At 51.4% G+C, this 21,680-nt stretch overlaps 1 protein-coding gene across 2 annotated transcripts in view; it reads right to left on the reverse strand.

Moving 5' to 3' along the window:
* Positions 1-420: 420 nt before the first annotated feature.
* Positions 421-21,680, reverse strand: part of ANKLE2 (ankyrin repeat and LEM domain containing 2) — a 39,956-nt gene continuing 18,696 nt past the window's right edge. For both annotated transcript variants that reach the window (XM_050747747.1, XM_050747749.1), the window contains exons 6-13: positions 19,315-19,437; positions 16,477-16,543; positions 11,699-11,871; positions 10,210-10,316; positions 9,173-9,363; positions 5,076-5,670; positions 3,268-3,399; positions 421-2,192 (exon numbers count right to left, since the gene is read on the reverse strand). In XM_050747747.1, the coding sequence (XP_050603704.1) occupies positions 1,991-2,192; positions 3,268-3,399; positions 5,076-5,670; positions 9,173-9,363; positions 10,210-10,316; positions 11,699-11,871; positions 16,477-16,543; positions 19,315-19,437 (1,590 nt within the window). In that variant the 3' untranslated portion in view covers positions 421-1,990. The remainder of the gene's footprint in view (positions 2,193-3,267; positions 3,400-5,075; positions 5,671-9,172; positions 9,364-10,209; positions 10,317-11,698; positions 11,872-16,476; positions 16,544-19,314; positions 19,438-21,680) is intronic.

A 21,680-nucleotide genomic window follows, 5' to 3' on the forward strand; every position in this document is an offset into this window, starting at 1 on the left:
AGGGCACTTTCCAACCAAAGCCACCACAGCAACTGTTAATGTCACCAAGGTTCCCACTGCCAAGAGCAACAAGAAAATCTGTGCTCCTTTAACGGACGCCAGAAAGTCTTTCACAACTTAGTCCAGAAAGGGGCCTAAAACCAGCAAGCGAATCTGAGGGCGCCCAGGCTGACAGCCGTGCCACCAAAACAGTGCCGTGTGCCCGGGCACAGGTGAGGGATCTTTCCAGAAGCTTAGAATTATTACCACGTGGTTCTGAAGTAATGCATTTCATTAAGTGTTTTGTGAAGGACATAAAGCCCCCTGGGGGACACGAGAATGCCTTCGTTGGGTCTGGAATCGCCTCCCACAAACAAACGGAGAAACAGTCAAAGGCGGCCTAAGACCTGGGAAATCAGGAGCAGTGGCCTATATACAAAATCAGGGCCAAAATCTTTTACTTTCTATTTGAATTTACAACCATATACAGAATATATGGTAAGATTTTAGAGAAAACAGATCATCACTATGAATATCCATATTCTGATTTCTTTTGAGAACCAAGATGCCTTTTAAAATGCTGCTGCTTAGAAGAGCACGTGTTGTCTGTCTGGTGTCTAGGTCTTGTCTGCTACAAAACAAACGAAGACACCCTGTGTAACAAAATCAGATTTTAACATTTAAATCTTGATTCCAATATTCCTCACCGATATCGTCATATGAAAGAAATAAGCCTTTTTTTTTTTAAACAAAGGTTCAATTCAGAATTTTTACAAACAAAAACAATCTTGTATCTACTTACTATCACTATATTCTCAAAAAGCAAGTTCAGGAAATTTAAAAATGATTTTTATAAAAGGCACTGAAGTTAGCAAAAGCATTGGTGGGTTTTCATTTTGGATGAAACACTGGAAATGTTCACAGAGTAACAACTGTGTGAGCAGGTGCCCGTAACACTCAGGAAGAAACCGACCTCCAGTTAGTACCTCCTGAGCACCTAGGCAGCTCCTCACACATTCTGACCACAGACCTTCATTCAAGCCAAGGTGAAGGCTACAATCAACACGGCAAGGAACCCAAATGGGACTTAAACCTCTGAACGCAACACTCTTTATAAAGGAGATCCCCACTGAAATGAGTTCCAAAATAAAGGGTAACTTTATCGTATAATCATTTATGCTCAAAAAAGCCTCAGAATAAACTTCAAAACAGAACAATTACAGATTGTATTACTGCTACACTGGCACCTGAACAAAGCAGGCAGTGAAGGCTCGCATGCTGAGGAAACAGGGAACACCTTGGCTCCACTGCTGCTGAACTCTGCGTGGCTCCTGACACCGCTCCTACGGGCTGCAAGACTTCCCACAGAGAAAAGCTACTTTTATCTTCCGATCAGTAACTTAAATATTCCGAACAACCCAAATTATAACAGTTGCTGCGAGTCTGAGGCGCACTCCGGGCTCCCTGATCCCAGCCGTCCACCGCACTCTGTCTGAACCATGAGACCCACGAGCGAACTAACAGGGACTCTGCCAGCATCATGCCACCCCCTGCCCCAGCCCAGGAAAAGACAAGGCGGCAAACAATTCATCTTGGTGAGCGCAGGCAGCGCGGGGACATCAGTGCTCACGCCTCCGCCAAGTCCTTCCTTGTCCACAGCGTTTGTTGGATGCTGTGGTGAGTACCTGGCTGCCTGCCTGCAACTGCCTCAGCACCCTTTCCTCTGCTACATTTCAGACCTAGAAATTGCCACCTAAAAAGTCCACCACTACCACATGGACATTTTCCAGAAAATTGGTATCTGAGTTTGCTTTCATTAACTTCTAACTTCCAAAATATCAGAAATCTAAGTTTTATATAAAACATTTAAATCTTCTAAAATTCTCACACCCTCAAAGTGAGGATTAATAATAATTTAATCAGAATATATTCCTTTGTGACAGTTTAGCAACAAACATATGATCCTTCCTTCTTTAAAACTGAAGAACCAACGGAGAGCCCAGTGCTAAGCCTACAGGGCGGCAAGCTCAGCCAGGCGCGCCATCCTGCGGAGCTGGTTCCCGTGCGCGGGGCTGTAGCGCCCAGGACTGCCCGGGCCCGGCTTTCCGGGGTTGCTCCCAGCTGCACCGTTTCTCCCCGGACTGTAGCTGTGAGGGCCACTGAGATCTGGCAGCCGAGACTTGAACTTTCCTTTCACCGCGGGACTGGGCCAACTGCGGAAAGCAAGAAAGAACCGTTAGCAGACGGGCAGGCCGGGAGATGAACAGCGAGAGAGTGGGAAAATAATGGCCCAGGACTCACGCACACGTGCCCGGGAAGAGAGGCACTGCTGAACCCTGGCCCCGTGGGCACACACGCCCGGGCAGAGAGGCACTGCTGAACCCTGGCCCCGTGGGCACACACGCCCGGGCAGAGAGGCACTGCTGAACCCTGGCACCGTGGGCACACACGCCCGGGCAGAGAGGCACTGCTGAACCCTGGCACCGTGGGCACACACGCTCAGGGGGAGGAGAGGCACTGCTGAACCCTGGCACCAAGGGCACACGCACCCGGGCAGAGGAGAGGCACTGCTGAACCCTGGCACCGTGGGCACACACGCCCGGGCAAAGGAGAGGCACTGCTGAACCCTGGCACCGTGGGCACACACGCCCGGGCAGAGGAGAGGCACTGCTGAACCCTGGCACCGTGGGCACACACGCCTGGGCAGAGGAGAGGCACTGCTGAACCCTGGCACCGCGGGCCCATGGGCCCGGGCGAAGAGGAGGAGGAGAGGCACTGCTGAACCCTGGCACCGCGGGCACACGTGCCCGGGCAGAGAGGCACTGCTGAACCCTGGCACCGTGAGCACACACGCTCAGGGTGAGGAGAGGCACTGCTGAACCCTGGCACCGTGGGGACACGCGCCCGGGCAGAGAGGCACTGCTGAACCCTGGCACCGCGGGCACATGCGCCCGGGCGGAGAAGAGGCACTGCTGAACCCTGGCACCAACTGGGAGAGTCAAGCTCATGGGGGTTTCCAGGAGAATCCTGTGTGATCTGAGTAGAAACCCTGCTGCTTCCACCCCTCTAGCCCTCAGCTTGTCAGCAGCTGACCCGTTCGGCTTTTCCACCCAACTGGAGATCTGTCTTGTGTGCAGAGCCACAACACCCAAACCCACAGCCTGGCTGACGGGCCTGCCGGCGTTAGGAAGAGCCACTGATACTTCCGCATTAACTGGAACTGGACCCTGCAGAAGCCAGCTTCCAACAGCTGCCCTGCGGATAACAGGCTGTCTGGGGCCCATGTACCTCTGTCTGTCCGAGGGTGAGTAGCACAGGACAGCAGTCTTCCATCTGTGCACGGCTGGGAACTGATGGGGGTCGACATCTGCACACTCAAGAGCAGACAAAACATCCTGATCGAGTTTTGACGGCTCCTCTCTAGAAACCACAATACAAGAAGCAAAAACATCTTTGGTAAAAACATGAAGACCTCTAAAATAGCACTACTTTTTTTTTTTTTTTTTTTTTTTTTTTTTTTTTTTTTTTTTTTTTTTTTTTTGCTGGCTCTGTGGCCCAGGCTGGAGTGCAGTGGCCGGATCTCAGCTCACTGCAAGCTCCGCCTCCTGGGTTCACGCCATTCTCCTGCCTCAGCCCCCCAAGTAGCTGGGACTACAGGCGCCCGCCATCTCGCCCGGCTAGTTTTTTTGTATTTTTTTAGTAGAGACGGGGTTTCACCGAGTTAGCCAGGATGGTCTCGATCTCCTGACCTCGTGATCCGCCCGTCTCGGCCTCCCAAAGTGCTGGGATTACAGGCTTGAGCCACCGCGCCCGGCCTACTTTTTTTTTTTATTTTGAGACGGAGTCTCACTCTGTTGCCCAGGCTGGAGTGCAGTGGCGCCATCTCGGCTCACTGCAAGCTCCGCCTCCCAGGTTTACACTATTCTCTGCCTCAGCCTCCCAAGTAATTGGGACTACAGGCGCCCGCCACCACCCCCGGCTAATTTTTTGTATTTTTAGTAGAGATAGAGTTTGGCCATCTTGGCCAGGCTGGTCTTGAACTCCTGACCTCATGATCCACCCACCACGGCCTCCTAAAGTGCTGGGATTACAGGCTTCAGCCACCGCGCCCGGCCTCCACCCACTGTTAAAATGCAGTTTTGCATATTTGCACCCTCAGTGCTCAGTACCAGAAGGTTAGGGACATTTATCCTGTTAGACTGAGACTGACCCCAAGATGGCTTTTCTTCCTAAAAGAATTTAATTCTTAGAAGAGATCATTCACACCAGTGGCAGGCACATCCCTAGCAGATAACAGCAAACACTAGGATCACCCACAGTCCAACCAGAAGAAGACCCAGAAAGAACGTCTAGAAGCTAGACTCAGAGACGGGAACTGAAAGCACATGGCGAGTCCACACAAAAGCTTGTGTGGGGGTCGGCGCGGTGGCTCCCGCCTGTAATCCCAGCACTTTGGAAGGCCGAGGCAGGTGGATCGCGGGGTCAGGAGTTTGAGACCAGCCTGGCCAACATGGCGAAACCCCGTCTCTACTAAAAATAGAAAAATCAGGCCGGGCGCGGTGGCTCAAGCCTGTAATCCCAGCACTTTGGGAGGCCAAGACGGGCGGATCACGAGGTCAGGATATCGAGACCATCCTGGCTAACACAGTGAAACCCCGTCTCTACTAAAAAAATACAAAAAACTAGCCAGGCGAAGTGGCGGGCGCCTGTAGTCCCAGCTACTCAGAAGGCTGAGGCAGAAGAATGGCGTAAACCCGGGAGGCGGAGCTTGCAGTGAGCCGAGATGCGGCCACTGCACTCCAGCCTGGGCGACAGAGCGAGACTCTGTCTCAAAAAAAAAAAAAAAGAAAAAAAAGAAAAATCAGCCAGGCGCGGTGGCAGGCATCTGTAGTCCCAGCTACTCGGGAGGCTGAGGCAGGAGAATCACTTGAACCCAGGAGGTGGAGGTTACAGTGAACCGATATCACGCCACTGCACTCCAGCCTGGGCGACACAGCGAGACTCCATCTCAAAAACAGAAAGCAAACAAGCGTGAGTAGGAAAGGAGCAGGTTTGGAAACAGCACCGCAGGCGTGCACAGGGCAACACAAGCCTACCCAAAAAGGAAAAGCCGCCTGGCCGGTTCCCTCGTGACCTCCAGCTGACCCTCGTGCCCGGGGCTGCTGGGACTCAAGGACATTTTAGCGATCCTGGCTGACATTTCGCTTTCCGTCCTCCTGCGGCCGGTCCCGAGTTGGTCTGCGGGAGGAGGAGACTCTAACAAGTCTCTTTCTACTGCATCGATTCTTGAAGTCAGGATCTTATCTTTAGTTTTCGTATTTTCATCTGGTGTCTTAGAAACGCTACTTCCTACATTTTGCAAATTCAGTTTATCAAACTCAACAGTCAAATCCGAGACAGGTGGCAGATGGGCTTCCTCCCCACGGGGCGCCTTTGGTCTCTTGCCCACCAGGGTCCTGCTGTGACTCAGAGGATGGCAGAGCCCATTTCTGCTGCTGTGTGGACCGCCTGGCTCGGCGGCTTCTATGAGGTCTGCCTCCTGCTCCAAGGGGAAGATGCTGCACCTCGCGTATCCAAAAGCACCAACTGTGGGCGGGCTGTTATTTCGAGCTGCATTTTGCCGATTTTTTATTTCTTCCAAGCTCATGTCATCTTCATCTAGAAACGCCCTCACAGAAATGGAGTTGCTGCCTGTGAGGAGGACAAGGAGCACTTCAGTGACAGGAATGACAGGAAGCCATGGAGCTGCTCCGCTCCGTCCGTGACCAACCGCCATGACCCCAGCAACCACAACTCTTACATTCAAATCCTACTCATCAGATTTCACAATGGAAAACCACCCACACGACTCCCCGGGAAAGGGCAAACAGGACCCTGCAGATGCAATCAGGCTGCTGGGCCAGGCGCGGAAGCTCACACCTGCAATCCCGGCATTCTGGGAGGCCACGGCAGGGGGGTCGCCGGACCCCAGGAGTTCAAGACTGCCTGGGCAACATAGCGAAACCCCGTTCTCTATAGAAAAATTAGCTGCCATGGTGGCACTCACCTGTAGTCTCAGCTATTTGGGAGGCTCGAGTGGGAGGATCGCTTGAGCCCAGGAGGTGGAGGCTGCAGTGGGCTGTGATGCCCCAGCCTGTGCCACAGAGTGAGACCCTACTTCAGGGAAGGAGGAAAAAAAAAGCTGCCAGGCTGACTTCTTTTCTTTCAAAGGAAGGGAAATGAAAGGCCAAGGGCCGCCCAGGTGATGGGTGAGATGACCGCCCTGCACCCCCAGCTGCCCTCCAGCCCTCACTCCAGCTCTGATCTACTGCAACCCCAGGGGCTCCGAGTGTCACAGAGCCCCACAGGATCCCAGAAGATTGTGCAGAACAACTCCATGAAGCAGCACTGCTGCGCTTTAGCTGTGAAGACAACATGGAAGAGCTCCTGGGCGCAGCCCTGTCCGACAGGCAACAGAAATGTCCCATTTGGTGTTTCACGATGACGACCCTGGCCACAAGGGGGTCCAGAACACTTGAACTGTGGCTCGTGCTCCTTAGGAAATGAGTCAACTTTATGTAATAGTTATTAATTAAAATGTACATAGTCACAAGACAACACAGGAAGTGAGGCCACTTCATAGAAGGGAGTTCTGTGCCACCGTCAGCTACAGCACAGCAAGGTCAGATTTCAGTGCTTCCCGTATAACCACTGCACTGACTTCTCTCTAGTTCTATGGTTGAGAGTCACAGGTGACTTTCCAAGATTCATTGCTTCTTAGTTTAATGTATGTCAGTCATTTTCATTTTCTATCATTCCAGGGAGTTTGTTTTATAAATGAAGTGTCTTGTGGGCTAATGGCTCTATTCTGACCTTACACATTCACACACACACACACACACACTCACACTCTCACACACACACACTCACACACACACGCTCACACACACACACGCTCTCACACACACACTCTCACACACACTCTCACACTCACTCTCTTTCACATGCACACTCACACACTCACACAGTTTAAACTGTATATCTGCTTTTTTAGCAGATTCAAATCTCTATTAGTAAATTTGTTTTCTTAAAAAATAGAGACGGAGTCTCACTATGTTGCTCAGGCTGCTTTCGAACTCCTGGGCTTCAGGAATCCACCCACCTCGGCCTCCCAAAGTGCTGGGATTACAGGCGTGAGCCGCCGCACCTGGCCATCATTGATGTTTTTATGAATCACTTTTAGATTTTGTGTAGATTAACCTCTTCCATCATGATCTTTCCATTCACTGCATCCGTGCTTTGGAAGCACTTTGCATCCCAGTGTCTGAAATGCACCGCGTGAAGCGCTTAGCGTCCCGGTGTCTGAAATGCACCGCGTGAAGCGCTTTGCATCCCGGTGTCTGAAATGCACTGCGTGAAGCGCTTAGCGTCCCGGTGTCTGAAATGCACCGCGTGAAGCGCTTAGCGTCCCGGTGTCTGAAATGCACCGCGTGCGTCCCGGTGTCTGATATGCACCGCGTGAAGCGCTTAGCGTCCCGGTGTCTGAAATGCACCGCGTGAAGCGCTTAGCGTCCCGGTGTCTGAAATGCACCACGTGAAGCGCTTTGCGTCCCGGTGTCTGAAATGCACCGCGTGAAGCGCTTTGCGTCCCGGTGTCTGAAATGCACTGCGTGAAGCGCTTTGCGTCCCGGTGTCTGATATGCACCGCGTGAAGCGCTTTGCGTCCCGGTGTCTGATATGCACCGGTATTCTGGTGTGCACTCCTCTTTGTCTTTTTCCTGAAAATATGCCAAATCTAAAATATCATAGTCTCAGCCAGTGGAGTTCAACTATTATGAGTTTTGAAAAAATGGCACAGAATGAAACATATTAGATTTTGGGTAATGAAAAAACAAGCAGAAATAGCAATACTGCTGAAAGCGATGTCATTATTTTTCAAATATCCTCCCCAACACACACCCCATTTAACATTAACCTTCCCAGCACTCTGGGAGGCCGAGGTCAGGAGTTCAAGACCAGCCTGGTCAATATGGTGAAACCCCGTCTCTACTAAAACAAAATACGAAAATTAGCCGGGTGTGGTGGCAGGCGCCTATAGTCCCATCTACTCAGGAGGCTGAAGCAGAAGAATCGCTTGAACCCAGGAGGTGGAGCTTGCAGTAAGCCAAGATTGTGCCACTGCACTCCAGCCTCAGTGACAAAGCAAGATTCCGTCTCAAAAAACATTAACCTAAAGGAAAGTACCAGACAGACCTCTACATTAAAAACACCGACAGAAATGAGAAACAGATGTGTGTATCCTGTCAGACCCCGGCCACGGGGGGCCCGTCCCAGCTGCCATGGCCACGTCTGCACGTGCTTAGACCCCGGCCACAGGGGGACCCGTCCCAGCTGCCATGGCCACGTCTGCACGTGTTTAGACCCCGGCCACAGGGGGACCCGTCCCAGCTGCCATGGCCACATCTGCACGTGTTTAGACCCCAGCCACGGGGGGCCCGTCCCAGCTGCCATGGCCACGTCTGCACGTGTTTAGACCCCGGCCACAGGGGGACCCGTCCCAGCTGCCACGGCCACGTCTGCACGTGTTTAGACCCCGGCCACAGGGGGACCCATCCCAGCTGCCACGGCTGCACCTGCACATGTTTAGACCCCAGCCACAGGGGGACCCGTCCCAGCTGCCATGGCCACGTCTGCACGTGTTTAGACCCCGGCCACAGGGGGACCCGTCCCAGCTGCCATGGCCACGTCTGCACGTGTTTAGACCCCGGCCACGGGGGGCCCGTCCCAGCTGCCATGGCCACGTCTGCACGTGTTTAGACCCCGGCCACAGGGGGACCCGTCCCAGCTGCCACGGCCACGTCTGCACGTGTTTAGACCCCGGCCACAGGGGGACCCGTCCCAGCTGCCACGGCTGCACCTGCACATGTTTAGACCCCGGCCACAGGGGGACCCGTCCCAGCTGCCACGGCCACGTCTGCATGTGTTTAGACCCCGGCAACAGGGGGACCCGTCCCAGCTGCCACGGCCACGTCTGCACGTGTTTAGACCCCGGCCACGGGGGACCCGTCCCAGCTGCCACGGCCACGTCTGCACGTGTTTAGACCCCGGCCACAGGGGGACCCGTCCCAGCTGCCACGGCCATGTCTGCACGTGTTTAGACCCCGGCCACAGGGGACCCGTCCCAGCTGCCACGGCCACACCTGCAGGAGCTTACCAGACATGGTGGCTTTATCTCGGCAGGAGGCTTCCCTTTCTCCTGTTTCTTGTTGAGCCTTTTTGCCTATTTCCTGCTGTGTGAGATATTCTTCTAGTCTTTGCAGGCCTTCCTGGGAAGACAGATCAACAAAACAGCCCAGAAATTCCCAGTATTCAACCCAGGGATACCCCAGCTCATGAGCTAGCTCTCTGTAAGAAATAAAACACAATTAACCAGTTACGACAACAGAAAAAATACTCAGAACTACACAGAAAAAAGCCACTAAAGCTTCAAGTACCAGAGCAATGTCTGCAATCATGGCTATAATTTTACTTTATCCTTAACTGGCGGCTAAAATCACACTTCGCATTTTCTGAAACCGCACTCCTCCTCACAGGGTAAGCAGGACCCGGCAGAGCTCTCATGAGCTGTGAACCGGCCGCGGGAAGGAAGGAGGCCTCAGCCCGACAGACCCTCACGCCAGCAACCCAGGTCACACAGTTCAGCTCCCACAGACGGACGTGTTCATGACCACGGAACAGCCCTGTGAACTTGCCCGTGGTTCTAGTCACAGCACACGAAAGCCTGGAGGTCCTTCTGGGTTCCACTTGTACACCTGACAATGGGCACGTATTTTGCAAAAATATTCTAAACAATACCACGAAGCTTTATTTGATTACAACACAACTTAGCTTTGTGGCTGTGCACTTCTTTTCCCCAAGGAATCCATACCATTATGCAGTACCTTCTATAAAATATTAAGGCTCCTTAGAAACATGTCCCAGAATCAATAAAGAACTCCAACTAGAAAAGGAAAGAAGGCACTGCAGACATCCCCCAGGTATGGGATGGAACTGGCTTAAGCTAGAATTCTGCAACAACAACTGCAGCGTGTCCAACATCCACAAGGAATTAGACCTTCATGAAAAGAACCAAGTCTCCCAGTAAAGGCTTCCTGGCAATTGGTACTTAGAAGCTGTGATTTGATTTTCCGTCATTAATGAAAACACGACCAACTGCGTGCTCCACGGTGCCACGGCTCAGCCTTTCAGTACCTTCCCACTCTCTCAAAGCCTCTTTCTGGGTCTGATTTCTTGACGTGGTGAAGGAAGCCTGCTTTCTCTCGAGGTGGAGTTTTCCAGAGTTTGCGAAAATCTTCTGCCTATGAAGAAAAAAAAATGTATTGAGCCGTGCCAGGCACCACGCCCCTCATCTGGGGAAATCGCAGCAGCTGCCTGTCTCCTGACGCCCCTCCTTCTCTCCCCTTCACTAGCAGATCCCTGGGCCACATGCCCACCTGTGGCATGGCTGAGTGGCCGCATGGCTGCACTCTGACCTGGGGGAGGGGAGGCGATCTCCTTTCTTGCAGCCCAGTCTGGGCTGTGAGGTTCAGAACCAGGAGGGCCCGAGCGTGAGGCGTCACCCTGAGGACAGCAGACGGCTTGGAGCTGCCACACCAACACACATCTAACACTGCTCCCATCGCAGGAGAAGAAACCAGCGTTGATCTTTCTTAGTCACTCTTCCTAGGGCTTTATGCTTTATGGATCTGACCTAATCCTACCTGATACCACCTAATTTTGGAGCCATTTTTTTTTTTCTTTTGAGACAGAGTCTCGCTCTGTTGCCCAGGCTGGAGGGCAGTGGTGTGATCTCGGCTCGCTGCAAGCTCCGCCTCCCGGGTTCCCGCCATTCTCCTGCCTCAGCCTCCTGAGTAGCTGGGACCACAGGCGCCCACCACCATGCCTAGCTAACGTTTTGTATTTTTTTAGTAGAGACGGGGTTTCACCGTGTTAGCCAGGATGGTCTCCATCTCCTGACCTCGTGGTCTGCCCACCTCAGCCTCCCAAAGTGCTGGGATTACAGGCGTGAGCCACCGCGCCCGGCCTGGAGCCATTTTCATCATAACTTATTTAGAAAGTTTTCAGGGCAGGATTATATGTACAAGTCAGTATGTGAAATATTTCAATAGGAGAAAGAATTGAATTGTCAATTATAAATAAAAAAACGTCTACAACCTTTGGCCCACCAACACCATCATCAAGGATTTCTCCGAACATCAGGGATGAACCCGGGGGCTGAGGCTTCCAGGAGAGGGACTGGCCTGGAGCATTTCGTCTGAGAGGAAGCCAGTGGGGGCTGCAGCCATGGGGAAACGTGGTCAGGTGGACGTGCAGATGGAGCTTTCCTAGTCACAACGGGCAGCCTCGCTACACCAGCAAGGTGCCCTGAGATGGGCCGTCGACACAGAAAGAACAGGGCGACGCGCGCACAGGACGCGGCTGGCCCACGGAATATCTGCGTTGTTGAGACGTGTGGCTCCCAGCACACCGGCCCTGGTGAGCAAGCCACAGAGCCAAGAACACACATTTCTCTGGCCGGTGTTCTCACCACCACTCACTGGTGGACGGTTTGAGATGAGGACAGCCCTGGGCTCCACAGGACGTGGCCCCTGAGACTACGCACAGGCCAAGGCTGGAACACTCAGAACTGCAGCATAGGGACAGCCAGGCACCGCTTCCAGAAGCTTCGACGGCAGCTCACCTTGGCCGGACTCAGGGGCCCCGCGAAGGCTCTCAGGGTCAGCACTGGGTCTCGGGGGCTGCCTCCATGGCGGCTGACGTGAGAGGCCTCAGCCGTCTGGTCTGGGGACCACAGCTCCCCGATGACTGGAGAAGAAGTGTCTTCTGCTCTCAGGAGAGGCACGTAGTAGTGACCTGAGGGAAGAGACAAGCACTGGCTGCAGGCTTCTGCCCCCTCCGCAGGTCAGGTCTGGTGATCAGCACGGGGGTCACACAAGCCCTTGCCAAGGCCTCTGCAAATGGATCCAACCGACAGGGCAGAGGCTGGTTTGCGCCAGAGCTCCCTTCACTTAATGCAAATGGATGCAATGGAAACAAAGTCACACGAGGTCTCAGAGCTCACTTCACTTAACCAGCCTCACTTTCCTCCACTGCTACAAGAAAGAAAAGAAAAGGAAGCCCCAGGTAGTTAAAGGACTGAGGGGTCAGACCTGAGTGAATAAGATTAGCACACAATAGGCGCTTAATACATTTTAAAAATAAGTTATATTTCATTCCAGCCAGGTGCGGTGGTTCACGCCTGTAATCCCACCACTTTGGGAGGCTGAGGTGCACGGATCACTTGAGGTCAGGAGTTCAAGACCAGCCTGGCCAACATGATAAAACCCCATCTCTACTAAAAATACAAAAATTAGCTGGGTGTGGTGGCACACGCCTGTAATTCCAGCTACTCAGGAGGCTGAGACAAGAGAATCACTTGAACTCAGGAGGTGGAAGTTGCAGTGAGCCGAGATCACGCCACTACACACCAGCCTGAGCGACAGAGTGAGAATCTGTTTCAAAAAACAAAAAAAAAAGTTTTATTTTATTCCTTCTCTCTTTTCCCCTCTTAGTTTCAGACAGTCTCACTCCATCACCCAGGCAGGAGTGCTGTGGTATGATCATGGCTTACGCAGCCTCCAACTCCCAGGCTCAAGTGATCCTCCCACCTCATACTCGAGTGGCTGGGACAACAGGCGCCACCACACCTGGCTAATCTTTTACTTTTTGTAGAGATGGGGTCTTGCTCTGTTGCCCAGGCTGGTCTCGAATGCCTGGATGCAAGCGATCATCCCACCTCCACCTCCAAAAGTTCTGGGATTACAGGTGTGGGCCGCCGTGCCTGGCCTCCTTGCTTCTCAATTCTGCCTCTGTGGTATTTTATCATAGGTGTGGGCCGCCGTGCCCGGCCTCCTTGCTTCTCAATTCTGCCTCTGTGGTATTTTATCGCAGGTGTGGGCCGCCATGCCCGGCCTCCTCGCTTCTCAGTCCTGCCTCTGTTCTAGTTTACAGTTTGCATCACTGAATACGCATCTCTCAACAGATCTGGCATCACACGGCACTTGGATGTGAAGTATGGAAAGCACAAGGAAAAGTAGTGTCCTCAGGTCCCATGGGACAGTGCAATAAAGTCACACAGGATAGTGTCATGAGGTTCTGTAGGTTGCATGGAGGCCACACACCACCTCGTCCTGCTTTCAAACACAGACCCTGGAGACCTAGACTCAAGAGGCTTCCTTTACAGTCAGTCACGCTGCTCAGGAACGCCTGGGAATTTCTTATGTTAAAGGCTTATTATAGTTTTGTTTTGTTTTTTTTTTTTTTTTTTTTTTTTGGGGACGGAGTCTTGCTCTGTCGCCCAGGCTGGAGTGCAGTGGCGTGATCTCGGCTCACTGCAAGCTCCGCCTCCCTGGTTCACGCCATTCTCCTGCCTCAGCCTCCCGAGTAGCTGGGACTACAGGCGCCCGCTACCACGCCTGGCTAATTTTTTTGTATTTTTAGTAGAGACGAGGTTTCACCATGTTAGCCAGGATGGTCTCGATCTCCTGACCTCGTGATCCGCCCACCTCGGCCTCCCAAAGTGCTGGGATTACAGGCATGAGCCACTGTGCCCAGCACTTATCATAGTTTTTATGCTTTTAATTTTTTTCTAATTGTAAAAGTGCTGTATGCCCATCAACAGTCGACTGGATAAAGAAAATGTGGTACGTATCGACCACGGGATATTAAGAACAAGATCATGTCCTCTGAAGCCACATGGGTGGAGCTGGAGCTGTGACCCTAAGGGAACTGACACAGGCAACAAAACCAAACACAGCTCTCGCTTATGAGAGGAAGCCAAATGCTGAGACACATGGACGCAAAGAAGGAACAACAGTCAGCAGGGCCTGCTTGAGGGTGGAGGGAGGGAGGAGGAGGGAGAGGACTGAACCTACACTGATCACCTGGTGAAATAATCCACCCCCTACACCCCGGTGATGTGCAAGTTACTGATACTACAAACCTGCATGTGCACCCCTGGATCTAAAACGGAAGTTAAGAAAAAGTACGGTAATTTCCATTCAAGAGTACTGAAGGTACTGAAGAATTTCCACTCGAGTACTAATTTTCCATACTGAAAATTAGGGTAACTCAAATACTCTATCTTACATTTTAATATCTTATATTTGAATGCATCATATGTACGTTGGCATTTTACAGGTAATGGCAGTTTTTTCCCTCTTTTAGTGGTACATGAAAAGAAAACATATAGTATATACAGTATACGGTGCATGGTAAGTATACGGTAGAATTTACCTATAATTTACTCATAAAATACTAACGTTTACTTTTTTGGCATATTGATTTGAGTCCTTTTTAACAATTTCTATCTACAGATGGAACTCACGGTCTCTGGACAGTTTTGTGCCTGGCTTTCTGATCCTATTTGTCCCTCATAACACTTTAGAGCCCCTCATCTTCACACAAGCGTGGGTCTCTCTGAGTGGCGGGAAGGGTGGAATGCAGGACGCAGCCAGCCCTGCAGCAGGCTCTGTGGCATGTGAAGCTAGTGACCGAGGCCCCAGCATGACCACAGACGCTGACCATGCCTGGGCTTTGCACGAGCCTCAGAAGGACCAAGAAGGAGATGCAGGCATTCTGGAGGTGCTGTGTAGCTCAGCCCACAGGAACATGGATCTCACAGTGCTGCCTTCTCCTCAGCAAACAGCTGCTGGGGCAGATCTTAGAGGCAACAGTGTTTTACTATCACACATAGGCAAGGACTTCTCGGACAGAAGTGCTTCCTCAGTACCATCGTGAAGCAATGCCTAATGTCAGGGTTGCAAAGCATTTCTGACAGCGTGGTTTGAAAATCCAGAGCAGACTCTCAGTTCTTCAGGATGTTCTGGCAACACAGCCGTGTGTTCCAAGGGCCTCCAAAAGTTCCAGCTGGGCCTCTGGAGCGAGGCCTCAATGGCCCTGAGGAGGAACTCTCAGCGCTAGCAGCATGCAGGATTCATGTCCTGTGCACAGCTACACACGCAGAAGAAGTATAATTAACAAATTACACTTAGGATGGGAAGAGATCAGGGGACAAGCAGAGGCTCTTGATACCTTAGAGTGGGGTTGGTACACTTCCATACAAGGTCAGACAGTAAATAATTAGGCTCAGTAGGCCACAAGTCACTGTGTGCTGGGAAAGAACCCGGACAGTGTACAAATGGTGGTCATAGCTTTGTGCTAATACAATTTTATTTTTAAAAGCAGTCATTTGCAGACCCTGCTTTAAATGGAGACAGAGTTTTAGACAGGAATGGAATCCGAGACAGAGAAAAACAGGCAGGAGGGCGAAAGGATCTCAGCGTCTGCTTCAATCTCACCAGCAAGCAGAAGCTCCAGACTTCGAGCTAAGACAGCAAAGAAGAGGCGCTTCTAGACGTGTCATCTTCCAAAGTTCACGAAAACAGAGGAAGACGGCAGGGAAAAGCCATCTCTGAAACCAGCCATTTTCACACGCCTGGCACCTACAAACCGCGAGGCACAGGGGCCAACGGGAAGCTGCTGACTACAGGAGGGCGGTCCAGAAAGTAAAGCCTCTCCCAGAGGCGAGTGGGGAGGGAACATCCCAGAGCCAAGGCAGGAGCTGGAGGAGGAGGAGGAGGAGGGCGGCGGCTTTGGAACCAAAGGAGTGACGGGGCGACCCCAGGGACGACCCCCACCCCAACACAGGCGGAGAGTGACGGGGCGACCCCAGGGAGTGACCCCAGGGACGACCCCCACCCCAACACAGGCAGAGAGTGACGGGGCGACCCCAGGGACGACCCCCACCCCAACACAGGCGGAGAGTGACGGGGCGACCCCAGGGAGTGACCCCAGGGACGACCCCCACCCGAACGCAGGCAGAGAGTGATGGGGTGACCCCAGGGAGTGACCCCAGGGACGATCCCCACCCGAACGCAGGCAGAGGGTGACGGGGCGACCCCAGGGAGACGACCCCCACCCCAACACAGGCAGAGGGTGACGGGGCGACCCCAGGGAGTGACCCCAGGGACGACTCCCACCCCAACACAGGCAGACACACAAAAGCCAGGCCAGCCACCCAACCAAGGAGCTCTGGGCCCTGCCTCTCCCTGAGCTGTTCTTTGTCAACTGCAGGCTCTACCTGAAGAGAAGCCATCACAATGAAGCTGCTGTGGGAGAGACCTGTGGATCCAGGGGTGAGGCCACGGGCAACAGGCAGCGACACACAACCTCAAAAAAGTTCTCTCACAGAAAGCTCAAGGAACAGATACAAGACTTCAGAGAAGGGATAATAGGAAAAGAGGGGGCAAGTGAGCTGGGAGAGCTCAGAAGAAAGGATGATCCCGAGAAGAGGCTTCCGAGGGGAGCCGGCACACGCCCGGGGAGCTCAGAAAAGCAAAGCTCTGCTCTGTTCCCCCAACACTCCAAGGCCCTTCCCACCACGGATCCCACGATCCAGGCACCAACTCCCCATCTTACCCTTTAAATACTCTCTGATCCGCTCCTTCAGTTCCACAGATTTATTTTTGCTTCTTTCACAAATCACCTATTGAATAAAAAGTGTGTCTAAATCTTATTTGATTGCAATATTTCCTTATCATTACAATGATTTTAGAAAAGTAAGTTTTAAAGTCAGTAAAGCAGAATAGTATCTTAGTGCTAAAGATTTAATAAAGCTCACAATCAAAAACTGTGTGAAGAGTGCAGTCTTTCTAAAAGTCTAAGGGGACAGCTAAGAGAACACCCTCTGGGATTATGGGTAAATTTACTTTTTCTTCATGCTATTCTGCATTTTCTAACTGTCTGCAAGGAGAGGAAAACATACAAGCACACCGTCAAGTAAAAGCAGGAGGCATGTGAACATGTTTCTAACTTTCTCAGGTGTCTGAGTTTCACTTACAAGAAGCCTCATCGGCCGGGCGCGGTGGCTCAAGCCTGTAATCCCAGCACTTTGGGAGGCCGAGACGGGCGGATCACGAGGTCAGGAGATCGAGACCATCCTGGCTAACCCGGTGAAACCCCGTCTCTACTAAAAAGTACAAAAAACCAGCCGGGCGAGGTGGCGGGCGCCTGTAGTCCCAGCTACTCGGGAGGCTGAGGAAGGAGAATGGCGTAAACCCGGGAGGCGGAGCTTGTAGTGAGCTGAGATCCGGCCACTGCACTCCAGCCTGGGCGACAGAGCGAGACTCCGTCTCAAAAAAAAAAAAAAAAAAAAAAAAAGAAGCCTCATCATACATAAGCTTTTTGTTGTGAGGCTGGGTCAAGGTGGAGCTCCTAACTAACACGGAACAAGAATGTTCTATTTTTGCCACTACAGAAATCAAATTTCTCAGCCTTGGAGAACTGCAGCAAAATACAAACTTGTGCTAGAAACTACAGAAAAACTAACAACCCTCAAATAAAAGGAAGGAAAGGAGCCAGCCTGTGAGAGAAACTGACTAAAACTAGGAAAACAACCACATTTTTGAGTCTGTACTGGATTGTAAGCTTTAAAAAGTCAAATGCTTTTTAAAATGCCAGGAGTTAGGCCAGGCGCGGGGGCTCACGCCTGTAATCCCAGCACTTTGGGAGGCAGAGGCGGACGGATCACGAGGTCAGGAGATCAAGACCATCCTGGTCAACATGGTGAAACCCCGTCTCTACTAAAAATATAAAAAATTAGCCAGGCGTGTTGGCGGGCGCCTGTAGTCCCAGCTACTCGGGAGACTGAGGCAGGAGAATGGCGTGAACCTGGGAGGCGGAGCTTGCAGTGAGCCGAGATCGTGCTACTGCACTCCAGCCTGGGAGACAGAGTGAGACTCCGTCTCAAAAAATAAATAAAAAAATAAAAATAAAAAATTAAAATAAAATGCCAGGAGTTTTTAGTTACCAAATGCCATTCTTATGCTGAATAAGTGCAGATATTCTCACACACACACACACACACACACACACATACACACACACACAAATTAAATCATACATATGCAAAATAATGGCAATTTCTCAGTTGTAGAATTTTCTGGTGAATTTTATTCTTTTTGGTCAAGCAGTATTTTAAATTTTCTATGGCAAGTGGATGTATTGCTTATGCAATAACAGCAGTTACAGAGGGGGTGTAGGAGAGGCCACTGCCACCGGAAGATTCTTACAGCTTTTATTTCTAAAGGGCTGCTAGACCGTGGACAGCTCACAGCTGTAATACACAGAAACATCAAACTTGTCTTTCAGTTCTCAGAAGGTCCAGATACGTCTGGCACTTTGCGGGCACAGAACGTACTTCTGCCCTTTGTAAGGTGCACTTTGCTCAGCTGCTCAGGGTCATGATGAGGCCTGACTGACCACGCTTTTCTGGGTCAGATGAGTACGTATGTGTGAGAAGCTTAGCACAGCGCTTGGTGCACACTGAGCTGAATACAATTTAGCTGCTTTCAGCATCGTCATCCTCACCACCATCGTCACCATCACCATCACCTCTGCCAACACCATCATCACTGCGATCTTCATCCTCACCATCACATCATCACCATCACTATCTTCATCACCATCCTCACCACCATCATCCTCATCACCACAACCATCACCATCATCACCTCATCACCATCACCAGCATCATCTCATCACCATCACCAGCATCATCATCCTCACTGTCACCATTCCCACAATCCTCACCACTACCACCATCACCACCTTCACCATCACCAGCATCACCATCATCACCACCATTCTCACTACCACCATCATCACCATAATCACCATCACCACCATCACACCATAATCATCACCATCATCATCACAACCATCATCATCCTCACTACCATCACCACCATCATCATCCTCACCGTCACCATTACCACAATCCTCACCACTACCACCATCACCACCATTACCATCTTCACTATCACCACCATCATTCTCACTACCACCATCATCACTCTCACCATCACCATCATTCTCACCAGCACCATCATTCTACCACCGTCATCACCATCACCATCACCACCACCATCATTACTTCTGTTCTCTTTGACTCTGGTCAACTGACGTGTTCAGAAAGGGAACTTGATAAAAGACTGTGAGCTGTTTAAAGCAACTGACTGCCAGTTTTAGGAAAATAAAATCAGCAAACCGGGTCAGTTCCTTCCCTCCTGGTTCTACAGATGCATCATCTTCACAAAGTGCATCTGACCCAACAGCCAGGGTTCTAACATGTCCCATAAGGCAAACACACTCACACAGAGCTCCTTGTGGCTTCCCTGTGCCTGTGATAACAGACTGTCCATTTATGTCTTTTCATTTCTAACTCCAGATAGTAACTGAATTTTAATAAGTACTTACATCTTCAGGTGTTTTATCATATTTATTCCTTGGGTTTTTTACAATCAAATGGTGTGACGAAAGCACGTTGACTACATCTGCACTTCCAAACTTACAAGCAAAATGCAACGGTGTGTCATAGCCCTGAAAAAAGGTGCAGAGGAAGCACAATTATTCACACGATCTCATAAGGTTGCTCTAAGATGAAAATAGATATTTATACATTTATTTATTGATTTTATTTTATTTTTTGAGACAGAGTCTCACTCTGTTGCCCAGGCTGGAGTGCACTGGCGTGATCTTGGCTCACTGCAATCTCTGCCTCCTGGATTTAAGTGATTCTCCTGCCTCAGGCTCCCCAGTAGCTGGGACTACAGGCACCTGCGACCACATCCATTTTTTTTTTCTTTTTTAGTAGAGACGGGGTTTCACCGTGTTGGTCAGACTGATCTCAAACTCCTGACCTCAGGTGATCCACCCGCCTTGGCCTCCCAAAGTGCTGGGATTACAGGCGTGAGTCACCCCACCCGGCTTCTACTTTTTTTTTTTTTTTAAAAGACTCACAAACAAAAAGGCCATATAAGACGCTACTTTTATAACAGAAAAATAACTGGCATTCTAGCACATACCCACTTCATGCCAAGGCTTGAGCTCAGCACACTGACCCGGGTGCCCAGGCCCTGGAGGAGCTTAAATTCTCTATAAACAGCGAACAGTAGCTTTAACCAGTACAGGGCCCAGTACAACGTCATGTAAAACATGCCCAGAAAATGAAATACACAGATGGGGACCACAGTCGGAATAAAGCAAAGCCCACGAATTTGGCCTGTACTCAAAGAAAAGTCTCTGTGGCACGTGACACCCAGTAAACGAAACTCTTTTCACTGCTGACGATGCTGCACCACGCCCTGACTGGGAACCCAGGTCTCTGTCCATGACGCTGCGTCACGCCCTCCCTCCCCCATGGGGTCGCAGGTCTCCACGCCATCTGCCTGGAGTTCCCACAGCTGCACCTCTGATCCTTCCTTATGCTCTGGGCAGTCTCAATGTCACCTTCAAATGTGGCCTATAGACCAGCAGGCCTCATGGTCAACAGTGCCCCTGAGCCCAAGACCTGAAGGGCCAACTCCCTCCCAGGCACCTCACTTGGACATCCCACAGGCAGCTCCACTGCACCGTGTAGAAAACAGAATTCATTTACACCTAGCAGAGCCAGAAACGCCTCCTCACGTCACCTCTGATTACCAAGATTCTGGCTGTAAAGTGTCTGGTGGCATCGTATGCCATGGCGGCCACCCCTAAGCTTCTGCACAGGGAACAAAAACTCATCATGGACCCTGCGGCCTGCACTGACACCCCGCCTCCACTCCTTGGCAACACAGCCTAGGTCACCCGCAAATGTCCTTCTCCAGCTCCCTCCCACCATCACCCACTAGAGGTAATAACCCTTACGACTCGCTCACACGACCCCAGAAAGGTCTGGATGTTTGAATACACCACCACGCTGCCTGCACCCCATCCTTCTGTCCAGGGGCTGGTAAGCTTTCTTGGACAAGGACCAGACAGCAAGCATTATAGACTTTTGAGGCCATCCTGTCTCTGCCACGGCTACCCAACTCCACTCTTGTAGCAGGAAAGCAGCCACAGACAAATCCACAAATGAGTGTGGCTATGTTCCAATAAAGCCTTATTTACACACACAGATGGCAGCTGAGCTGGCTCCTGGGCTGCAGTTTGCTGGCCCCTCCTCGAGTGCAATGATTGCTCTGTGTTCTCCAACCCTCAGGCCCTTCTTCTTTTCTTTTTTTTGGAGATAAAGAAGTCTTACTTTGTCACCGAGGCTGGAGTGCAGGGGCGCAATCTCGGCTCATTGCAACCTTCACCTCCCAGGTTCAAGTGATTCTCCTGCCTCAGCCTCCCTAGTAGCTGGGATTACAGGTGAGGATAATTTTAGTTTTTTTTTTTTTTTTTTTGAGACGGAGTCTCACTCTGTTACCCAGGCTGGAATGTGGTGGCGCGATCTCGGCTCACTGCAAGCTCCGCCTCCCAGGTTCACACCATTCTCCTGCCTCAGCCTCCTGTGTCGCTGGCACTACAGGTGCCCACCACCGTACTCGGCTAATTTTTTGTATTTTTAGTAGAGACGGGGTTTCACCGTGTTAGCCAGGATGGTCTCGATCTCCTGACCTCGTGATCCCCCCGTCTCCGCCTCCCAAAGTGCTGGGATTACAGGTGTGAGCCACCGCGCCCGGCCCTAATTTTAGTATTTTTAATAGAGACAGGGTTCTGCCATGTTGGCCAGGCTGGTCTCAAACTCTTGACCTCAGGTGATCCACCCGCCTCAGCCTCCCAAAGTGCTGTGATTACAGACGTGAGCCACGGCACCC

This window comes from Macaca thibetana, chromosome 11, assembly GCF_024542745.1.
Source record: "Macaca thibetana thibetana isolate TM-01 chromosome 11, ASM2454274v1, whole genome shotgun sequence".
Taxonomy (NCBI): domain Eukaryota; kingdom Metazoa; phylum Chordata; class Mammalia; order Primates; family Cercopithecidae; genus Macaca; species Macaca thibetana.